At 35.4% G+C, this 24,666-nt stretch overlaps 2 protein-coding genes across 5 annotated transcripts in view; one reads left to right on the top strand and one right to left on the bottom strand.

Annotated features, from left to right (window-relative positions):
- The window catches only part of LOC148947309 (origin recognition complex subunit 1-like), a 127,505-nt gene that overhangs the window by 72,660 nt on the left and 30,179 nt on the right, over window positions 1-24,666 (top strand). For 2 of the 3 annotated variants that reach the window (XM_089096998.1, XM_089096999.1), the window contains exon 5: window positions 19,022-20,264. In XM_089096998.1, the coding sequence (XP_088953124.1) occupies window positions 19,022-20,264 (1,243 nt within the window). Of the gene's footprint in view, window positions 1-7,733; window positions 7,883-19,021; window positions 20,265-24,666 lie in introns of those variants that run through there. The other variant, XM_089097000.1, reaches the window with a different exon arrangement.
- LOC148947310 (uncharacterized) lies at window positions 1,186-22,891 on the bottom strand. 2 transcript variants are annotated; one of them, XM_089097001.1, is made up of 2 exons: window positions 22,873-22,891; window positions 1,186-3,436 (listed from the first exon to the last, which is right to left on the bottom strand). In XM_089097001.1, the coding sequence occupies exon 2, from the start codon at window positions 3,434-3,436 to the stop codon at window positions 1,292-1,294; it is 2,145 nt and encodes a 714-aa protein (XP_088953127.1). In that variant the 5' UTR covers window positions 22,873-22,891; the 3' UTR covers window positions 1,186-1,291. The 2 variants fall into 2 exon arrangements, with proteins under 2 accessions (XP_088953127.1, XP_088953128.1); XM_089097002.1 differs by lacking the exon at window positions 22,873-22,891 and adding an exon at window positions 7,408-7,559.

The following is a 24,666-nucleotide window of genomic DNA, read 5'->3' as shown; positions in this document are numbered from 1 at the left end:
TTTAATTCTAATAACGATAAAAATTTGTTTTCTTGCGAAAATATTGTTGATAAACAAATTTGTTCTCGCGACTGTTGATCAACATTTTTGATGAACAACCTTTTCGCCCGGAAAGGCCCATGGGGAAGAAAGACTCTTTCCGTTTCATTGCGGACGACCTGCAAAAAGGTAATAAGGATTTAAAGGAAATTGGAATTGAACGGCAAGGGTAAAGAGTGAAGCTTAGAATAGACAGGGGTAGAGGAGGAGCAAGCGCAGTTGTGGCGCCCTCATGTGGCTTGCTGCTGTGAAGGGTTGTTTCTAGTTGTAGAAATATTATATATTATGTCGTACTCGGGGTGGTAGTAGTAGTATTAGTATATATGTATATATATTATATGAATATACATATATATGTAAATAATGTATATATATATATATATATATATATATATATATATATATATATATATATATATATATATATATTTATATATATATATACATATATATAGTACTTATTTAAAATCCGGTAAGAACGCGAGAAAGATATATGTATATACATAATATATATATATATATATATATATATATATATATATATATATATATATATATATATATATATATATATATATATATATATAAACTGTAAAATATAGCTTAAAATTTCATATTCCCGCTCTCATATAAACTCTTAAGATGTGAAATACACCATTTAGTTTTAGGCAAGAAGATATGAAGATACCATTTTATCTTGAGTAACGAAGTCAGGAATTGAGTCACGAAGTAACGAATTGATTTACAAATTTGTAACGTGGTACATAAATACGAATTTAAAAGTTTTCAGAAATTTTATATCTTATGAGTTGTTAACATTCGAATTAGTTATTACTACTTAGTCGTAGTAATAGCTATGATTGTAGTAGTAGTTAACATTTGAAGTAATATTTTAAGTCTAATATCTTGTATTCTAGGGCGGTTTGAAATCCTTCTTATTCCATAATCTCTTCACGCTGCTTTCCTCTATTTTCCTCCGATTCCTTTTCTCTACCTTTATCTTTCTCACCTTCTCCCCTCTTCCTCTCTGTTTCTCGCTTTCTCCCCTCTCTCTCACTCTGTCTACCCATCATCCTTTTTCTTTCTTTCTCCTCTTCAGATCTGTCTTGACCCCTCCACTAACTTCATTTGCCTATCGAGAAAAACTTTTTATCCGAAAGTAATTTTAATTAAATATTTTTGTATAATATAAACATGTTTTTGTATAGACGGATGCATAAGAAAAGGAAACGGTGGATTATTGATGGTCAATCTAATTTCCACAAGTGATCACAAGAACACCGTCGGAAGATAAAGTGCATCTAATCTGTTCTGGTGAAATGCTGGATGGCAGTGTCCATTCCCTGCGAATTGATCTTCTTGAATATCCTTCCTCCCATTCTGCTTCAAGGACAAGTCTTGATGAAATTAATTTCACACGAAGTTGATCTTCCCTACAAGAGCCAACGTTGACTGTAAATTTGAGGGTCTCTCCTGTCTGCTCTAATTTCTGTACACGAGTATCTGCGTCAATATCGTGAAATAGAGATCCAAAATGGCCATGTTCTAGTGCATATCGGGATTTAAGTGCCCTAGAAGAAGCTTTGTCATTAAAAATTGAGCTCATGTGGTGGCGTGAATCAAGTGAAGCCATCCTCATATCAGTGTCAAAACTGTCTATAAATGTTCCAAAATTATTTTGCATGGCTCTTTCTGCATTCTGCTGAATCTTTCTGAATTCAGATTCGCATTCTGCCATAAAATCATATGTTGATCTTCCAGTTTGGACTTGATATTGGGCATTGTCTTGGATGATCTCATTTTGCAATTTCATTTCTTGTTCAAGAGCTTTTCTGTCAAATCTTTCTGAGAGCAAATCTTGTGCTGTTGCAACAGATTGTTTAGCTTCTTTTAGAGTATGCTTTAGAGCCTGTTTTTCAGCTGTGGATTGTTCTACTCTTGTATCTTTTTTAGATGTATCTTGTGCTGCTGATACAAAGACTGTAGCAGTAGATAAATGTGTTTTAGGAGTTTCTGGTGCCGGAGTTGTAGCTAATGAGACGTTAGTAGGTGTGTCAGGTTTCGGTGACCTTGTTTTCAAGATTGGTGAAGTACTTTGGTTAATTTTGATGTATTGTTTTTGGGAGTTTGCCTTTTCTTCTGCCGCAATTTTTTCGAACTTCTTTCGGACGTCGGATGGTCTTACAGCTTCTTGAATAATTTCTGATTCATCTATAGTTGGTTGTCTTTGTGCATCATCATTCAGAATTTTAATTCTAGATACTTCAGATAGTATTGTTTTTGTTGAAAGCACAAGTTGACCTTTTTTGTCTATGAAACAATTCAATTGGTTTAGTTCCATTGAATTTGGAACAATCCAATAGCGGGAAACTGAATGGAGGATTGCTCCACCATCTTTCGTTTTTTCTTCTCTATGTGCTTCAAGAGTAATTTTTCTCGATTTGGGGTTAAACAGTATTTCTATGTCACTCGGAGTGAATGGTTGTACGTTCTCAAGCATTATTATTTCATCTTCAATTTGCCTGGGCAATAGGTCAACGGTATCAATAATAGGTCGGTACTGTGATGGGGGGGATGTCTGCCTATTTGTTGCTGGAAGTTCAGAATAGGATTTTTTTGTGTCTTCGAATCTTTTTTGTTCTGATTCTAATTTTAATAATTCGTTTGAAATGGCTGATGTTTTCATTGTATCAGTACCAGTTTTAGTGACACTGCTGGTACTTCCATTATTATTTTGCTTGTTCATAAACACGCTCTTAACGTCTTGGAAGCTCCTTTGCTCAGTGTCTATGCAAGACTCTTCTACTGTTGTCTGAGACTGGGTACTAGAAGACTGGCTTTGAACAGAAACATTTGAATCATTTTTTATCAAAGCTTTTCCTATTCCACGACTCTGAAAATTACTACCATTTTCTTGAAGACTTTCGGAAACAGTATTGCTAGAATTGCTGCGACTACTGTTTGTTTTTTTACTTTTATCTTCCAAACTTTCTGAAAATTTAAGTTGGTGGTTTAGTTTACTAGCAAGACCGTAGGCGTCATCCTTAATACTGAGTTGATCAACATTGCCTATTTTGTTATTAGAAGATGTACATTCTGATTGGGTAACTCCAGTGCGAGAATCCCAGCTTGCTTTGTTGTGTGATTCATTTTCGTATCCGGACACTTGTGTTTCTTCTCCAGATCGCTTGAGCATGTTTACTTCTCGATTTGCTTCATGATTCTCCTCTGATTCGGCTGTAACTCCATCGCTGTTCGTGAAGGATGAATAGGAAGATTTGGAACTGAAGGATTTTGATGATGACGTGAAAGAAGAAATTGCTGAATCAAAACCTTCCATTTCCTTATCCAAGTCGCTTAGAATCAAACTTTGCTTTTTTCCAATGCTTGCTTCCATCTGAAAAGGAAGAAAATCTGTAATCGTTTGCATTCAAGGAGCTACAGATATATATACAAAATTTGAGTTGTGGCTTTGGTGGATGGAAGATGATTACCGTATTTATGGTCTTCATTCAGCATGCCTGCTTATAATGGTGTTACTGGATGGGAGGGGGGTGCACTTCAGTCCATAAAATTGTTCGTAAAATTTTATGCCTTTGATTTTCCATATAATGGCTATAAAAAAGGTCTTTGTATAGCCCCCTTCCCCCTCTACAAATGACATTTTGTCTAGACCTTTAAAACCATAAAAACTCCATAAAAATTCTCTTATTTTATCTAACTTCGTCCTTTCATATGAATTATAAACTTGAGAAAAAACATTTTTCTTGTAAGGCTCAAATCCAAGCATCATAATTTTGTAAATTATTTTCATGCTCCAGGAATCATTTCTCTCTCCAGAAACATTCCTGTAAGCTTGATAAATGGCATTGACCTTATTACTGTCCCCGTCTCTTATGCTCAACTATTTTTAGCAAAAAAGTTTGATAGTTTTCTCTCGCCAAGTCATTGCACTTAGAAACTTGTTTTTTCCAGTCTCTGGAATGTCAAGAATTGAGATTGCTCATTCTGTCCTTGAGGCTGGTGTATACATAGCAATAAAGTAAAAACAAAATCGACTTAGACTAGTACCTATTTACCTTCTCCTTCAATGTAATTGTTATTTCAAAGATTTAGATCAATGACTATGTTTCTATGGAATTTTTCATTCGATCAGTTTCTATGTTTACCGTAATTGGCAAAATGCGTAAAAAGTGGCCGGATAAAGCATAGCTCATGTAATACCATCAAGCGACAGAGGCCCATAAGCACGAAAAGACCCTGAAAAGGGTCTTTAGTACGGTAGTAGTTTCCTTAATGGTGCCACTAAACATGATTTACTCTGGATATGGTAATCAGGTCGTTTCTGTCAATCTTTTTTTTTCTAAGAAATGACACATCTGCACCTGCATTTTCTATGGCTGAGGCTTCATTCCAAGTGGGAAAGATAGCAACAACTTTAAATTGTCATCATAATAAACTACGAAGCGTACTATAATGATAACCCGAAACAAATTTTACTATTTAACACAGCGCAAACATATCTTTTTCTTATTAGTACGTATTATCTTCGGGAGAAAAAATCACTTATTTTTGTTAGAAATTTACCACTGGATTTCTATTTATTAAACTGAAAAGTCATTTCTTTTATTCAAATTTGAACACTTTAATTGCGGAATCAGAACTTAGCCAAGATTTAGTTGTGGTAGGGTCAAACATAATCACGGGAGAGGGGATTATTTGTAAAGCCGTTATGAAGGTATGAATGAATTTAATTACCCACTTTAGTAGACAAAACTTTGGAAGTGGAGTATAAAGAAAAGAAGATTGACAGAAGATACAAGATAAAATATATTTCAACCAAACAAAGAAAACTCAATTATACAATCCCAAACCCCCCACAAAGGCTCCATGGCCTGTAAAAGAAGAGGATCGCGAAACAAGACAGTCAACTATTAGATTATTAATTATTTAGCAACATAAAATGCAAAACAACACCTTCTCACAAAAACAGAGAGCTGAAAAAAGAGAGAAAAAGAAGCGACAGAAAGAAAGGGAGTTTATTCAAATATGACCCTGAAATCAGGCGATTCACGACTTCACAGATTTGGCAAAAACAAAGCACAAATAAAGAAAAAAGATCCACATGTAAAAAAATCATAGGTTAAAAACTAAACTAAAAAGAAAAAAAAAACTTTAGGAAATCAGATGGCAATCCCTTGTGGTTAAATGAGTTTTACTAACCAAAAGCTGCTTGATGCGATGATGGCTTGATGGCTTGATGGCTCATCTTGAATGAGCCCTTAAACAACTTTTCTCCATTTTTAGTTATATATTCATGCCGTAAGTTTTATTTTCAAAAATAATTCTTTTTGTAATATTTCTAACATGGTGAATTCAGTGCTATATGTGCTGAATCCGGTTTTACCTTGAAATTGAATATAATCTTCATGAACAGTCGTCCAAGGTTCAAGTTATCTTAAGAATTTTTCTCAATATCTTGAGAATAAAAAGTGCCCTTTTTCATTAGCTAGAGGGGGAGAAAAGGGTAAAAAGATGTCTGTGTAAAGGCGTGGTATTTTAGAAAGAATATATAGAGGTGTCTTTTCAGGGGTGGACAGTGATGCCATGGGCCCCAGTTTTAAATACGTCGAAAACGGAAAAATTTCCTGAAAGTTGTTTCAAGGACAGTTTCTCTAGTTTTGGCCCATTGGAAAGTTCTTCGATCTTGTCCCCCCCCCCCATTTGAGTGACGTGTCCAGGACCATCGCTCAGATTACCCCTTCCCTCCATTTTCTGAAAATACAAATCTGAAAAAAGCACTGCATGCAAACTGGAATAAGTTCCTGTCGGGGCAAATGCCTTGATCTTTAGTGCAGGGACAATGCGGAACAGAGGCGAGTAGGCTACATAGTTTTATTTTAGGGAAGGTATGCTTTGAAGAATTTTACACGTCTTTATTGTGTATTCCTTAGGGCAGACGGTTTAATTTCACCAATTCCAAAGCACTGAAATAATTTATCCTCTCATCCTCATGGGAGGATGATTCCTCCTCATAGGAGGATGATTCCTCCTCATGGGAGGAATATTAATGGACTCATGGCAGCCCATTAATATTCGTTTGTTGGTATGTTTTCCACTAATTAGTGCATTACTATCTTTAGTTCTCAAACATGACGTAGATAATTTCGGAGACCACACTGCCTTTCCATGACGATAAAATAAAAGTCCAGAATAGGGATAAAATCCTTTTTTAATAGACGGTGTATAATAAATTTCACAAAAAAATACCAAAAAATACTGATGACGGTCACTGTATATGTGACCGAAATATCTTGTATTTTTTGTGAAATTTATTATACACTGTCTATTAAAAAAGGATTTTATCCCTATTTTGGACTTTTATTTTATAGTTCTCAAACTAGAAGCAATGTCGTTTTTGAAACCCTTTTTTTTACTGTAATTTTAAGAGAGGAATATTACACTGAAATATTTTAATTTAATCATATTTCTTATTGAAAGGTCGATTGGCAATCCTTAAAGCGGTCAAATTCTAGATGATGGGTTTTTTGTTATCATGGGAAGTAGTTGATGAGACTTTCAGAAGGGATCCAGATCTTAATTGATGCCCCAAAATGGTATCTTGGGAAACCAATTTAACCCCTTCCTCCTTCAAAGAGTGCGGGCCTTTGATGATCCTGAACAAACTATTTTGAAGTTAAACTTCCAAAGATACATCCACATCACTATTAAGGCCACAGAAACGATTTTGAGCCTCATATCTTTGCCAGATTATGATTTATTAATTTAAATATGAATAAGTTTTGATAAAATACTACGGTATTCAAATCTCTGGAGCTAAGGTTTAATTTGTCCTATCCTATAACATTGGAAGAATCTATTCCCTGGTCCACCTTGGAGCCCCATTGATACTTATTCACCGGCATATTTTGCATTAATTAATATATTAAAATCTCTGGTTTTAACAGGTAGTAATTTTGTCTTTTTAAAACCTTTCCTCCTCTACTTTACAATTTTAAGGGGAGGATCCAAGTGCGCCAATTCATGAAATGTAGGAAGGCAATGATTTTTTTTTTTTTTTTTAATGAAGATTTAAAAAAGATATTTTTTCCAAAATCTTAGTGGGGGGGTGTAATTTTGTTTCTTTTTTCAATGAAAATACAAAAAAGGTATTTTTCGAAATCTAGGGGGAGGGTCCCCCTAGATTTCTCCCCTCCCCCCAAATTGAAACCCCCGAGAATATAGCGCTGAAACGTTTCAATCCATGTATCTTTCTAATACCCTGAGTACCGAACCTCAAAAGTAACACATACTGTTTCTTAAGGTTTGAGTTAGAAAAGTATTTGTGCCGCTCATTGGGATACTTACCTTGATTTGATTATAACTTATATCCAAACTACTAAATTGTTTTTATTATTAAAAATCCTTCTGTTTGTTCACTAGTGTTCTGTTTGCTTCTTTAGCAAATACTGATGACCGGTCGTATTTGTTTGGCACTTTTATTCTTCTCAACAATCTTCAATGCATTTGAGATGCGAAGCCAAAAATAGTGAGAGCCACTGACTCATCAGCTATGTGTCTCTTGGTTTCTTGTTCTTCTAGTTTGGCAGGCTTGAATAAACTTCAAAATAATGGTCAAAATGACGCTCCATTTCCACATTTTTCCACTGTGACGCCAGAATTAGCCAATAGAGAACCCCAATTTTTTTTTTATTCAACACACTTGTTGATGAGTTGCACGCGATGTGTCGAGAAAGATCTTGTTATTTGGTAAACAACGCCCGTATTTGTGACTGGCGATGTCCTTTTTGGGACCTTGTAGGAAACAGTGAGTCATTTCTTTGTAAGTCATTTCCAACTTGTTTGTGTTTCCAACTTAAATTGGAGTCCGATTGTAGCTTATCAATACATTGAAGACGCGAGTTTTTTTTGTGGAGAGGGGGAAATTAAAAACAATAGTTTATGCCAATTAAAAAAGGTACTTTTCCATTATATAGGCCTTTTTAAAAAGTCAAGTTTGGTTGATGATAATCAAATAAAAAAAATAGGATGGATATATAATAGTTTAGAAACAAATTTGGGCTACATATTTGCACATTAGGGGGGGATGGGGGTAAAGCATAGCATATATTAAATACGTAACCTAACCTAGGTACCTCCCCCCTCTAAACCCCCCCAAAAAAACAGTTTAATATCGTATACGCAATGAAAACCACGCTATCATTGCCTACTCTAAAGCGGCTAACACGTCGAAAACGGGTTTTATCATTGGCTACTCTACAGCGGTTGACCCTAGAGGCAGATATAATGGGAAAGTACCAAAAAATAAAAAACAGAAAGGTTGTTGTCTATAAAAATGATTGTCAAATTTTGCACTTCATGTGGTTTCTGCACATCATAGGCCTTTTGAAATATATTAATTAAAAAGAGTTTTTTCTAATGGAAGTAAAGAACGAAGTGAAAGGTTAAAATGAACAAAATTGCTGCTTTTCAGCTTGTGCAGCATATATCTCAAAAAAGGGTTCAAACCACTGGCTCGTGATATTTTTCAATATTTTAGAATTCTGAAAAACTTGTGCTTCACTAAAAACGCACCCCCCAGTGGCGGATCCAGGGGGGCGAGGGGGCGGCCCCCTAGTATAGTCTAAAGTTGTGTAATTTACTTAATTAACTCAAGTTTGCGTTAATTAAACTTACTTCTAACGCAAGTTTATCGGATCAACCTATTTTGCGCCCCCCCTCCTAATTTTTTTTATCGGATCAACCTATTTTGCGCCCCCTAAAAAATCCTGGATCCGCCCCTGACCCCCCCCCCCCCCACAAAAAAGGATTAGGAGCAAAAAAGTTCTTAGGTAGCTTGCAGAAAATAAAAGACCAATTCATAAGGCTCTCAATAGCATTTCACTAGTCCTGAAAGAAGAAAAATCTTAGGGTATGATTTAGTTCTTCGAAACACTCAAAAAAGGTCAGTTTTCAGTAAAGTACTAATTTTTTCAGAATTCTACAAATATGGGGAAACATCACGAACTATATTTGGACCAGTTTTTATGTTGCATAAGCTACAAAACAAAATTTTGTCTCGTTTTAAGTTTCAACTTCGCTAGTTACTTCCCTCAGAAAAACACTTTTTTTTTGTTTTAAACTTTTGTCCGTTTTGCGGTTTTAAAAATACACACAATAAACCATACAAAAAGATATATTTTTTTTTTAACTTAGGCGAAGTTACTAAGACAAGAGCGCGAGTTTTTTTTAAAATAGGGCATTATATTTAAGTTTTACTTTGCACCTCTCTTAAACCATCCCTAAAAAAATCTGCAATTTTGTCACAAAAAGAATTCAAGAGGTATATTATCCTCGGTAACCTTGAGGAGTTTCGGATAACGAAATTTGGTCCTAAATGAGGTATACGAGGATTTTAGATAACTGAAGGACAATAAAAGAATTATAGATGTGTAATTAGTATAATTTATAAAAATTCGTTTTATTGTCGTTGCAATTTTTCTGCTGCAATTCTGCAAAGAATTTGAACTTTTCAGAAGAAAGTGTGCTATCATTATTTTTGCTTCCTGGACATTGTCATTTTAGGGGAACTGATCAAATTTGTATCATTATGAAGAATGTAAGGTTAAAACAAGAAAATTCTCCAAATTCAGGGGTGCAGTGCCCTCCCCTGGCCCCAAATGACAGGCCTGCGTGTGAAGTGAAAACTGGAGGCCATGTACACCTTGATGGGGGTGGGGATATAAAACCCTAATTGCGAAAACTTTGCTTGGTTGCACATTTCAACGCTCATTCGATGTCCCAGTGTCCACTAGCGGTAAAAAAGGCACATCATTCACAGGTTTTAAGTTCTTTTTCAATCCCGAAAATGGGTTTTAGTAATATACCTTTACTCTTAGGATAAACGTAAATAGTATTTATCGTTATTCCTGAATAAGTTTTAATTTTAAATGAATACATTTTCTCACTGTATAGTTATTTTCAATACTAGTTCTTAATTTCGACTTCCTAAGAAGACTAGGAGGAAAAGTATTCAAGAGGAAGATTTTAAGCATCCGTTTGAGGATTTAGGGTCACAGAGGTTTCAATACTACTACTACTATTAACTCACTGCAGCACCACGTCTCCTGAGGCCAGCACAGCTACGCACGCACCTCCTCCATCCCATTGTATTCAAAGCCTCCCTCTTCACACCCTCGCAGGCCGTTCCCATTTCCTTTAAATCTTTCTTTATGACGCCCTCCCACCCCAGACGAGGACGACCAGTTCTCCGTTCAGCCCTGAACGGTTGGTTGAAAAGAAAAATTTTCGGCAATCTGCCATCCTTCATCCGCACAACGTGCCCTTGCTATCTCAACCTTTCTTTCATTATAGCCCTAGAGAGCGGTATTGAACCACATTTTTCGTATAGCCTATTGTTTGAAATACGGTCAGTCAGCCGGGTACCCAGAACAATCCCTCTGGAAAACATCTAGCAAATCTTCATTCGCTTTTCGGAGTGCCCATGCTTCAGGACCATGTTTGACCACTGTCATCACTGTAGCTTCTAATATTCTAATCTTGGTTTGCAGACTTATCTTCCTATTTTTCCAAACCTTTTTTTAGCTGTGAAAAAATATCCCGAGCCTTGGCTATTCTACTTTTGACATCTTCACTGCTCCAACCATCTTTACTAATAATACTACCAAGGTAAGTGAAGCTGTCCACCTGATAAATCTTTTCATTACACAACTTCACCTTTTCATCTTCCCTTATTCCTAGCCTTAGTGACTTAGTCTTTTTAACATTAATTTTCAACCCTATTCTAGCACCCTGAACTAGCAAAACCTCTAAAACTTCATTCATTTTGCTCACACTTTCATCTAGGATGCTTAAATCATCAACATAATTTAAGTCCAGGAGACTTTTTCCTCCCCATTTGATTCCCTGCTACTGCCGGATGAATTAAAAGAATCAAACAGTTCGTGGTAACGAACTGTAAGTAAGGAGCGACCCGGCTCAATAGTAACCGAAACTCTAAAAAACGAGATTTTGATACCAATAGATACATCAAAAGAATCAGATTTTAATGCTGATTTTAAATATATAAGTTTCATAAAGTTTAGTCATACTCATGAAAAGATTCGCGCCTGAGAAAATTTGGCTGATTTTCCAAAAAAGGGGGAAAGAACATCTAAAATATATATAGCCTTAACGAAAACCACGGCATCGGAGTTAGCGCGTCAGAGAACCCTACTGTAGAGGTTTCAAGCTCCTATCTGCAAAAATGTCGAATTTTCCATTTTTTGCAGAGAGAAATATCACGGATGCGTGTTTATTTGTTTGTTTGTTTATTTGTTTGTTTTTTTCCCCCAGGGGTGATCGTATCAAACCAGTGGTCCTAGAATATCGTGAGAAGGCTCATTCGAACGAAAATTAAAAGTTCTAGTGCCCATTTTAAGTGACCAAAAAAAATGGAGGACAAATAAGCCCCCTCCCACGCTAAGTTTTTCCCAAAGTCACCTAATCAAGATTTTGAGATAGCCATTTTGTTCAGCATGGTCGAAAATATTATAAAAATGTCTTTTAGGATGACTTGATCCCCCAAAGTCCCCCGGGGGAGGGCTGAAAGTTATGAACTTTACTCAATGTTAACATATAGTATTGGTTATTGGGAAGTATACAGACTTTTTCAGAGGTGATTTTTTATGGTAGGTGGGGGAAGGAGAGGGTCGGGGGCTATATGGAAGGATCTTTCCATGAAGGAAGTTTTCATGGGGGAAGGGACATTGCTATGAAGGGGGCGCCGGATTTCCCAGCATTATTAAAGAAAAAGATCAGGAATTAAATAAAAAAAAGCAAGTTGATTGTGCAACTGATCAACTGATTGTGATTAAGAGGTCATTTTTAAAGAACTGGAAAAAAAATTCGAACTATAGTTTAAAGAGCAGGGTATTGACTAGGGGGCGAACCCCCTAATATACGTGTTAAAAATTTATGAATATAGAAGTTCGTTACGAAAGTTAATTCTAAGTTACGTATATTATTTACTAATAAAAACGTTCGTAAATAAAATTAAACAAGTTTCGAGAAAGCCATTTAACCAAATATAATATGCAAATTTTGTTTTAATTATTCATGTACGTTGAACCAAAATCAAAACCTGCATTAATTAAAAAACGTTCAAAAATTAAATAAAAAAAACAAGTTTTTTTAACTGAAAGTAAGGAACGACGTTAAGACTTAAAACGAACAGAAATTATTCCGTATATGAAGGGGCTGTCCCCTCCTCAACGCCTCGCTCTTTACGCTAAAGTTTGACTTTCTCACAACTCTATTTTTTTAAACAATAAAAAAACTTTAGCGTAAAGAGCGAGGCGTTGAGGAGGGGACAGCCCCCTTCATATACGGAATAATTTCTGTTCGTTTTAAGTTTTAACGTCGTTCCTTACTTTCAGTTAAAAAAACTTGTTTTTTTTATTTAATCGAACAAAAGAGACACATCAGCATTTCAAACCCTCTCAAAATCCCTGGAAAATTATTTTTGTAATTAACTTTTACTGTTAAGTTAAATTAACTTTTAACGGTTGTTTTAGTTGTCAAGTCTAAAGGGGGCAGGGAGAGGGAGCTATAAACCTCCAGTTAGGAGCTTTGACAAAGTAGATTATAATTGTGCCCTTTTTATGCTTCCTAGCCTTTTAACTTCAGAGATGACACAAAAAATTATATTTTTGGTGCCAACTGGCACTTCACTATCGGGTTACCAAGACGAATTTATAAAAATGCACGCAGATTTGATTAAGAGATATGAAATTAGCTACTAAACGTCTCTCTACGATGTCTCTTAGTTGCCTCTTCCAGCAGCATGTTAATTATGCTAGTCGGTTGACGATTTATGATAATTAGATCAATAAGGAGGCTGGAAGAGGGAGAAGGACTGTTAACATCAGGTGAGAGGTTTTTGACCTTGGAGATTATGATGGTACCCTTTCCATTTTCTCAGCCTACCCACCTCAGAAATGGCACCAAAAAGTGAAATTCTGGGGCACCATGTCTCAGTTTATCATGGCGTTACCAAGACGAATTAATAAAAGAAAAACACGTAGATATGAAAATTTGCTTTCAAATGAGTCGTTAAACAGCCCTCTAGGATGTTCCAGTGTTTCAAAAGTGGCGAAGGACAAAAAAAGAAGAAAAAAGGAGACACGTCAGTACTCCCCATGCATAAACGGTAAACCGAAACAAGGGCGGATCCAGGACTTTCTTTAGGGGGGGGGCGCAAAATAGGTTGATCCGATTAACTTGCGTTAGGAGCAAGTATAATTAACACAAAATCGCGTTAATTAAGTAAATTACACTACTTTAGACTACGATAGGGGAGGGGCGTGCTCCCTCTCTTCCCCCCTGGATCCGACACTGAACCGAAATAAATCTTCAAATGACACGTTTTTCGCACTAAGCAGAATTTTTTCAGAACGCGTGTTTAAACTTTTAGTTACTGTTGGTCTTGGTTCACTCTTTACTTGGTCGCAGCTATCACTTCAACCATGATAACCAACATGTTTTGATTTTATACATATATATCAAACAGTTTTTGGTATCGAACCGTAATTAAGGAGCGACTCTGGCCAATAATAATAATAATAATAATATAATGCAAAAACATAGGTCAGAGCCTCTTACAAAACAGGAAAAAGACAATATAAAAATTTAGATAAATTTTCTAAAGTTACTGAAGTCGTACATACGACTCTCGTATATCTTGTCAAACGAGTTCTTGAAAGAGCTGATGGAGGGTGCCAGAACGGTTTCTTCGGAAAGGGAGTTCCAGGTGTCGACGAATCGGGTTCGAAAGGCCCATTTGCCTACATCTTTGTACAACCTCTCAGTTTTAAGCTTTAAAGGATGGCCACGTAGATAATTTTCGTTAAAGACCAGCAGTGCTTCTCCGGGGACGTTGTCATAGCAGCCATGGCATAGCTTGTACATCTCGATCATATCACCCCTTAGAAATCTGTATGAGGGTGCTGGTAGGTGAATCAGACGAAGACGTTGTTCGTATGGGAGGTCTTTCAGACTTGGGGGTAATTTCGTCATCTGCTTTTAAACTGCTTCCAGTGCATCTGTATCCTTGCTGAGAGATGAAAGAACTGAGGAATGACAATAGTCGAGAATTGGGTGGATTAGTGACTTGATGAGGGTCGCGAGCATTTCTACATCGAGACACTTGAACGTTCTCCTGATCAGCGCTGATACCCGCGTAGCCTGTTTGATGACCAATCCATAGTGGTCCGAAAAGGTCAACTTGTGGTCAACCATGATACCCAAATTTCTCGACCGTGTTTTTAGCAATTGATTTGGGCCCAATGCTGTATGATGCCGAAAATGTAAAAATAGATTTTCTATAACAATTAATGCATGAAAAGTTTTTTTTTTTTTTTTTTTTTTTTTTTTTTTTTTTTTTTTTGCTGATTCCATGTGTATAAAGTTCATTAAGTATAATGTTAGCCGTCAAAAGCTACGAGCCTGAAAAAGAATTTGGCTGATTTTCGAAAAGGGGGGGAAATGTGGAGTTGTACATTTTTCCCGATAAAAAGATCATGGATGCGCTTTTTTTTCATGGGTAATCGTACCGAGCGGATGTCATTTTTGGCACCAAATCACGATTTAGCCTCAAATACGAATAAGTTGCTATCAATTAAAAATTCTCAGATAGCCGGTCGATATATATATATATATATATATATATATATATATATATATATATATATATATATATATATATATATATATATATATATATATATATATATATATATATATATATATATATATATACAATTATATACTGAGCTTCCCAGTTGCAGAGAAAGCAATGCCGCACAGTGTGCATTCGTTCTTGAAAAATCACATAGCGTATACAAAATAAATCGTTAATATGGACGTTTATCTTCATGCTTGATTTAGCTAAGATGATTTTTTTTTTTTTTTTTTAAGTATATTTATAGATGTATAATTGCGCACCAGCCATTAGGAAGGAGGAGCGGGGAGTAGTTTTGTACGTGGTGGGGGGTGTCAAGCAACTAAAGGAGTGCAACTCAATGCCCAAGTTGTCCAATTCTCCATGAACTTCAGATAAATATAGGAAGGGGTATGGGGGGATAGGAAATAATCTCCCATCTCCCTTCATATAGACTAAGCCTTGAATAAGGGTGCTGCGGGATAAAATCTCCTTTCTAATTGCAGAAGATTGTTTGTGATGTTTATATTAAACTCATTTAATAAACTGATTTGCTCTACATTACATACAATTGTATTCAGTGATGGTTTAAGTGTGCATCAACTATTATATAGGTGGGGCGGTGGGTCATTTTTTTGGCGGGGTAGGGGGTAGTCTGATGCCTCAAAGAGTACATTTTAAAGCCCAAATTTCCTAGCTCTCATGGAATCCTCGGGTAAATATAGATTCAGGTTTGGGGAAGGAGGGGGAGGTATATTAATATCTAATCTCTCTTGATACCCCAGAATATTTTTGGTCTTCCTCTATTATCGGTGCCTAGGGGAGGGGGTAATAGTGTCCCTCCCACTGTAATAATCTTTTTCTATATAGCAACAAAACATTATTGCCTAACGGCAAAGACGGGGAAAAGGCAAGGGGAGCATCATGAGCCTCGCCAGGAAATTTTAGCCTCGCTGACACCCCCTACCCCCCTCACCAGGGGGTAGGGGGTATTGGCAAGAACTACCAGGAGCTTTATTTTGAAATTTCTTATATAGTACGGTAATATTTCTCTTTTCCTAAAAAAAAAAAATGTTTCAATGCATTTAGAAATATGTATACAACTTTGCATAAACACCGGAGACCCTGTTGCAGAGGTCTCGAGGAGTTAGGCCATGTCGAAGATCAAAAATCATGCAGAATTTCCATCCATATGAACAATAATACCTGCCTTCGTCCACCCGAAATTCTGTAGTACTTTTTCTACAAAACTACTATTCATCGAGAAGTTTGACGAATATATATATATATATATATATATATATATATATATATATATATATATATATATATATATATATATATATATATATATATATATATATATATATATATATATACCTATTCCGCTGGGACTGGTGGTTCCAGGGAAACAACAAGTATCAGAAATCTACAATAAGATATAATACAATAAGATACTTAGACACTTACAGTAATCGGACAATATTCCAAGGTATTTCTAATATCAACGGACCAGAGGTCAGTCCGGCATAAGATTAGTATCTCTCTACCCCTTCCCATAAAATATATCTTTTATACATTTCCTCAACCACACCTTACACGGGACCCACTGACGCACATACCTAGGAAGTGGTAATTTCTCAACTTCCTATTAAGCATACACCTACCAGGATATGTTCCTTATCTTAAAATGTGGTATTTCTAAACTTTTGTATTTGCGTCTTAATATTTTACTAAATTCCAAATTGACTTAATTAGAAAGCGTCACCACACTGGCAAAAAATACAAAATTCCACATTTTTGCAGATAGAAGCTTGAAACCTCTACTGTAAGGTTCTCTGATACGCTGTATCTGATGATGTAATTTTTATTAAGCTTCTATGACTTTTAGGAGGTGTTTTCCCCTTTTTTGAAAATAAGGCAAATTTTATCAGGCGCTTAACTTTTGATGAGTAAGACTAAACTTGATGAAATTTATACATTTGAAATCAGCATAAAAATCTTTTTGATGCTTCTTTTGATGTGTCTATTGGTATCAAAATTTCGTTTTTTAGAGTTTCGGTTAATATTTCGTTTTTTTAGAGTTCTTTCGGGTTTTTTTCGGTTACTTTCGTTTTTTTGTAGAGTTCGTTACCACGAACTGTTTGATACACGCCGCGAAAAGGTGGAAAAGGGGAAAATTGCGATTTGTCTACTTATGGTTTAGGAGCTCTTATTCAATGCTTCTTGTAGTTTCAAGACCGTGAAAGTTCTACTATGATGTCCAGAATATATTTTACTACCTAATACCAGAAGGAGAAGTCAGAGGGTTTGGGAATTTTTCACTTTGAGGATTTTTCAAGGAGAAAAGTCTTTCTATGTATTTCGGTTTTTATAATTTAAAATAAAAAAAAAATCCTCCTTTAGCCATTTGGGAAGGGGGTAGAATATAACTGCTGTCAGCCACATCAGAGCTAGTGACCCTACATACAGAGCGTGATTGCGTTAGGTACCGCCAGGTCTCGGATTCAAGTCTTTTCACAAGGTCACCCTCTCCCCACCCAAGATGAGGATGAGTACAAGGTCCCTAGCTTGTTCTTAATCTTGTAAATCTATGGTATTTCTAAACTGAATAGATTTTCTGGGCTGAGTATACGGAGCTTTTTTTAAAAAAAATCTTATTCACTAAGCATCTAAATCGGAAATTTTTTCCCTTCTTTATTTATCTGTATTATCTTCTCTGTCGTTTTCATCTTTGTTGTTATTCTGGAGCTGCGTAATATGGTTTTGCATGTTTGTACTACTTATTAAATAGCTAATGTGCCAAGGACTGAATGAAATCTGATTGATTACTTGGTTTAGTTGGAACTTGCACAATTGCATGTTTATTTAAAAATAAAGAAAAATTGAGAATTCAATTTCTAATGAAAAAAAACTCAATGGGCAGTTAAGCAGTTTTGGGCAGACGCGGGAGCCAAATCTAAAAAAAAGTGGCTGAAAAGTCAGCATAAAAAGGCTAGAAATATGTAGTACCAAACAGCTTAAGAAGGTCTAGCTTCCCTTTGAAGATGAATAGATCTTTAGAAATCAATAGATTGTTTGTGTTTGAATTTTTTACGGACGAAAAGCATTGTCAAATTTAACAAATTAGCTTTGTGTGTTTGTTTTCACAGTTCAGTATGACAACTGCCCTGTGGTACTGCCCTATAAACTTGATAAGTTTGAAATGACCAAAAGAAAAACCTTATGAGGTCAACCTGAAATACTCTCTGAAGCTGAAGCTTCGCATGTTCAGCAGCAATATAGTATCCATATTGACATATAGATGCGAATCCTTTAGTCTATCTAAAGCTGTAAAGAAAAGTTGCTTGGATTTGAGAACCATTACCTGCAAAGAATTCTTGTAATGAGCTGGACTGATAGAGGACCTAACATCCAGATCAGGCATCTTACTAAGTAGTCACAAATAACCGATTAAGTCAGACTAAGAAGGTGGCGGCACTGAAGCCACACGACTTGTTTGAGACTGGAAAGACCTCCATATCACGTGTGGTGCTGGACCCCTCCAAGCTTCTGGAAGATTGTCAGACAGCGGATCACGATTGGTCGTTCCCTAGAAGCTGAGGCAAGAGGTCTGCGTTCATCCCTCAACGATCGTTGGTCTTTAGTTTAGGAGTGCCCGATCTGTAGGTCAGCTGTTTCTTCCCTATACGCCATTAGGCGTTGGAGCAACTAAGTAAGTAAGTACGAGCTGGCTAAGGTGGAAGCTTTAAACATGTTATTCATGTCGGCTAACCACTTCTTGTCATGTTACACATAAGATCGTATCCAACCAGTTTTAAGCCAAGGTGAAGAATTAAATTTGTCGATCTAAGGCGATGAATTTTATATTTTGGTAAGTTTATCCTTTCTGTCTTGAAGCTGCGGGATTGAGTTGAAATGTTCAGGATTTTTTTTTTTTAGAGGGGTGGCTAAAGGGATTTAGTATTTCGCTGTTACGAGAAACGGGGCTTTTCCCCGAAACAAAAAAACGGAATGTTCTATCTCTGGTCCTCACAGAAGAGTATATGCCGTGGTATTGTTTTTTCTTTTTTATGTCTGCTCGACAGGCCCTTTGTCTAGTAATGGGATAAAAGAGAAATGGTCGTTAGTGTTTTAGCCTCAGGTGGTTCACTGCTGTGACAGTTTTTTTGTTCCGGCATTAGCATTTTGTTGTAGGTTAAAACTCATTGACTAGAAGGGTTTTATTGAAAACACAGCGTAATTTATTGTATTCCATTTTAGGAAAGATGAATTGAAGAGGTCACTTCCCAAGCGTTCTGTCGCTCCTATAGCCCCACCCAGAATAATGCTTCTGTCCCCTGAAGATTTAAAACCAGTGAGGCGACCTAGTCTCTCGTCTATCAGAGAAGAACCAGAGAATGTTGGCACAATGCACATTGGTGGACTTGGAGGCTTGGAAAAACTGCGAACGCCAAAGAAAGCCGAAAAAGAGAACACTGAGTTTACTCCTGTTAAAAATATTTCTAGGAGTGTTGCAAAGCTACCTGTCCGCGATGTCGATATTCTTGAGCTTCTGGATTCTGATGAATCAGAAAACGAACAGCCCAGTGGATTTTATCCTGATGGTCAAAAGAAAACCCCTTTGAAGAAAGCAACTTTCTCTACAAAGCGTTATAGTGATACAAAGGTGAAATTTACTCGAGTAAGAAGCAGTGAAAAACCCAAAATAGTCTCTGTTGACGAGGAAGCAGTTACCCCTAATAAGAATGGCACGCCTCTGAAATCTTCGACCGAGCAGCAGAAGAGTGTGACGAGGAGTGGTTTAGCTAAGCGAGTTTTAATCCTAGACGATGTGATAAAAGATATCGTGTCCACTGAAGTTACAAAACCTGAGTTGGGAAAAAGGCGGACGTCTGGCAGTGCTGTAGAAGCTTCTCCGGCAAAGAAGAACAAAAGCGTGGAATCTGATGAATTACAAGTGGTCTCAGTTGCTTCAACTCTTTTAAATATTTTGAATGACACTCCAACAAAGAAAGCAAAATTTGTCAAACAAGATAAAGTTAACAATAATAAGGATGCCGCAACTATTACGCCTGCCAAGGAAATTTCAAAATCACGTTCAAAACCTGAAAGCGTGGTTAAAAAACTGAATTTAGAATCAAATAACGTCAAAAATGGACTGGAAAAACCGACGAAAAGTGGGAAATCGTGTCAAGTTGATAATGAAAAGAGATCTCAGAGATCTACAACCGTAAGGAATGAACTTAAAACTCCGATAAAAACTAGGAATTCTTCTCAGGCTGATAATGAGAAAATTTCTCAGAAATCAACGCCTGTAAGAAAGCCTAGAACTATAACTAATGCTGATGATAGTGACAAGGATGCTGAAAATATGACGCCTTCTTTTCATAGGCGAGTCGTTGGTACTCCAAAGAGTAGTATAAGAAGATCAGTGAGATCACGAAAAACCAGTCAAAGTTCTGATGAAGTCGTTGTATCTACGCCGATAAGGAGGAAAGGGAAGGTAAATCAGTTTGAATTCATTTTGAATCAGTGAATTCCCGGTTGTTGCTAGAAAAGATGATTCGTGGAACGGTCGTAAATATTTGTGCAAACTAATAGCATCTCGCACTTTATGGATGTTTAGAGTCATCCTTAGAACATTCGAGGATCTTTAAAACCATGGTTTTTGCGCCATTTAGCCAAAAGTCCTTCAAAAGGTGGTTCAAAACACTGTGTGCATTGGGTTTTTTCGCAGTCTAACTATCCCCTTTTAACAGGTTTTCTGCTTAATTCATTGATACTCGTATTTAACGATGATTATAAATTATATCTGCTAAGGTCAGGGAAAAGGCAACTATGTTGGGCATGCCATGCCACTTCATGACCGCACAGAATCAATTTTAATTGTGAGTGAAACTAAAGATGTTTTCTTCCATGTTGACTCAGAGAGAACCCGAAAAAGAAAAATACTAAATGTTATTCATATTCTTAAGAACAATCTTTTTCAGATACTTCATAACTTACTTACTTGAAACTGAAGTTGTTTTCTTCCAGTCATGGCCGTATTACCGAGTGGGGGTTATCGGGTTTGAACCCTTCCTCCGAAATTATATCCAACTCGTAAGAACGATTTTTTTAAGCTTAAAAAAAAATTATCTAACCGAAGAAAAATACCCCCTCCCCCCGAAGAAAAATCCTGAATATACCCTTGCTTTTAGTTGACATAAGCAGCCGATAAAACAAAAATTATTTGATGTGTGGTTTACGTTTTTGGTGACAATAAAAACGAAAAAACTCGAAGATCCAACTCGATTTGAGCATTTGAGAAACGGTCTAAAAAAACTTTATTAAAAGAAAATGAATTGTAAAGTCCTGTTGAATTAATGGGCAGTAATTATTGACGTTGTTATGTTTGTTGACTCTGCCATTGTTCTTGACAATATTGTTGACGTAGTTTGACAATTGTTGTTAGCATTGTTTGTTGACAGTGCTGATATTGTCATTGTCGCCAAATTATTAACAGTGTCACCGTTTTCTCGTGAAATAAAATGGAGAACTCGAAGTTCCAACTATTTGAGCATTTGAGAAAGGAGGGTAAAAAAAACTTGTTAAAAGAAACCGAGGTATAACTAAAGTCCTTTTGAATTAGTGGAGCAAAATTCTTGGCATTCTCGTGTCCAATATAAAACAGTGCGTTATAAGACAATTTTTATAAAATGATGTATTGTCTTTCTCGGGGTTCTCTTGGTCTATTAATCCAATAGGCTATGGCCTATTGGATATAGGCTATTATAGGATTGGTTATATAGGATATTGCCTATTGGATTAGGCAATAGGCTATTATATAAGAATAAGAGATATATATTCTTATACAATATTATACAAGGATAAGAATTGTAACATTATATTAAGAATACATAATACGAATATAATAATAAAAGAATATAATAATAAAAGAATATGTATGTCAATGCCTAATCCTCGTACCACTTCTTCACCAATTTCACTACTATTGGTGCTATGTGACTACTTGCTATTATTTGAAGTTACAATCAATGGTTTTATCAATTTATGTATTTCTTGTAAAGAGTTTTTCATTTTTTTCTTCAATAATGAAAGAAAAGAATGGCTCAAAAAAATTATGTATGAATATATGAACTATATAAGAATAAGATGATATATATTTTTATACAATATTATATAAGAATAAGAATTGTAACATTATATTAAGAATACACAATACGAATACAATAATATAAGAATATGATAGAAAATTTATTATTTAATATCTTAGGATTTTTTTCAAGCCTTGGATTTTTTACAACTGAATCTCTGCATATTGTTTAAGTCTCAGTGGTAACCCTGCACTGGCGTGTGTTTACAAAAGTTTACCTACTTCATAAAGGCACTGTCCATGATTGTGATAAAACGAAGTATTTCGGCATTCCTAGTTCAGTGACTTTTTGACACCGGTCTGTATACTCTACATTCCCAGGGTTAATAACGCATCGAATGTTACATCTGACTAAGTTAACTGAGACATGACAAACATTACTGTTAGATATCCTGATGACCTTAAATTAGGGGTCCCCTTCCCCTCCTCGACAGAGGCGTGTCAGGCCATGATCCCCAAAAGGCGTAAATAAGATATGAACTGTTTCTTCAAACTAAGTTTCGGTGAGATCCGATAACTTCGCGAGAACAAAAAATAAATTAAAAAGAAAATTTTATACCGGGTCTTAGTGCAAAAATTTTGATTTTGTTTTTTTGACGCTGATCTGCTTCAAAATTTCAGGTCATATAGATACCTCAATGGAAGTTTCAGGACCAAACACAGAACCTCATAACCTCAATTAAGAACAAAAAAAAAAGAAAAAAAACAAGTCCAATTATGATAATTTGTATTGTCCTTTTTTATTTGATATTTTCAGACAACGAACAAAACTTCTTTTAACAAATGACCATGACATGCATTTATTTAAACAAATGAACAGTTACAACAAAAATAGCATAAAAAGAATCTTTTGGCAAAATGGTGCATTAGGACACGTGTATATTCTAAGGTGTCTACAGGATGAGGGTCAGAATATCTTTAGCTTTATATAAGACCAAAAATTTAAGAGATTTACAATCCGTATGCACAACAATCCCTTCCTCATCCACCCAAAATTATGCATCAAAACATACTGTCAAAGATTTTGGCACAAAACTACAGCTGTTCAAAAATTTGGCTGCATACTCAAATAATTTTGCCAAAATCTAAGTTACAATCTAAAATTTTAATTGTTCAGCGGGGTAAATAAAAAAACCTTACGAAATATTAAGCAATAATAAAACTATCAACTAAAAGCGGACAAAAATTACTTTTTAAAAACGGTTTTCGGACACAGTAGTCTTTCAAAGAAAAGAAAAGAGCCATATTAAAACTCAAGACGAGCTCATATAATTTGAGTTCATGAACTCATATAATATGATATATGATATATTCATTTTATATAATCATATGGGCTCATGAACTCATATAATAGTTCAAGCTTAAACCCAACAGCAATTAATGTCAATGAACAAGTGAAACCCCAAATGAACAGAAATTAAAATAAATAGTTACATAAGATATAAAGTTAACAGATACTGCTATTGATGGTAAATGAATCACAAAATCAACAGAAATTACTGTTTGAACTTAACACGAACGAAATTACCACAAACAAGAGTAGGGCTACCACCGCCTAAACCTTCTAAGGCCATACAGTTATTTGCGGTTAATTGGAAATAAAATAATTTATACATTTCTCCATTATAATTCTTTTTTTCTTTCTTTTTTTTAAGCATATTTATATTTATTAGTATATTTCCTTGTTTGTATTTCATAGTGTATTATGTTTCTTAGAATAGAAAAATCAGAAATCCTGTATAATTATAGCTTTGAAAAATCAGAAATTTCGTAGAACTAATATCATTGTGTATTAAAAGTCAACTTTCATTAGTTCTTTCCAGTAATTTTTATTATTATGCTGATTTTCTTTCGTTTTTGTTGCTTTTATTGTTGCGATGCTTTGACAAGCAAAAATCACTATATTCGGAATATATACAATTTTCAATAAAATACGACTGACGCTCAAACCACTTAAGGGTTTGAGATGGAGAGGAGGGTAGCACCCTTCTTATTTATAAGCCTTTATCAGCTTTGTGATATTGTTTTTGTTGCGTTACTGTTGATATTATGACTAAAACAAAGACACTAATCGAAATACAAATTGTTTTCAGTAAAGAACAAATGATGCTCTGGCATTTCGATAGTTTGAGGGAGGGGTGGTAGCCTTACTCATGTTTGTGGTAATTTATATTCAGTTTAAGTTTGACTAGATTTTTCATTTTATTTCCAGTTCATTTTAAGATTATTTACTCATCTATAGCAGTTTTTGTTATCATGTGTTTAATGTGATTATTCATTTAATTTCTGTACGTTCTGGGTTTCATTTATTCATTAATAGTAGTTTCTGTTTCGTTATGAGCTTGAATTATTATATTACTTTTCATAGGTTTTAGCATTTGTATATCTTTAAAAACTTGTTTTTTTTTGTTTTTTTTTTTTTTTTTTTTTTAATTAACTAGTCATGGAAAACGACCATGAAATGGTGTAAACTTTGACTCGGTCAACCCCTCACGTAGTAAGGCCTACACACGCAGAATTAAAATTATGTACAAGTTTTCGTCCTGTAAAGGCAAATACAGTAAAGATCAGAAATACTAAAACTACATTACATGGATCGCTTTTATGTCATTCTAAGAAAACTTGGAAACAAACCAGAGGATTCTAGAAACAATTACAGTAGTAATTGTAGTGGTTCACTGCAGTGTCTGCAGTAATTGTAGTAGTAACAGTAGTGGTTCACAGTAGTTCCCATCCCCATCCGCCTCCC

The sequence above is a fragment of the Artemia sp. Qi Xiang Cuo genome, chromosome 11 (assembly GCF_049724085.1).
Source record: "Artemia sp. Qi Xiang Cuo chromosome 11, ASM4972408v1, whole genome shotgun sequence".
NCBI classification, from domain to species: domain Eukaryota; kingdom Metazoa; phylum Arthropoda; class Branchiopoda; order Anostraca; family Artemiidae; genus Artemia; species Artemia sp. Qi Xiang Cuo.
This window is presented reverse-complemented; position numbering and strand designations above follow the sequence as displayed.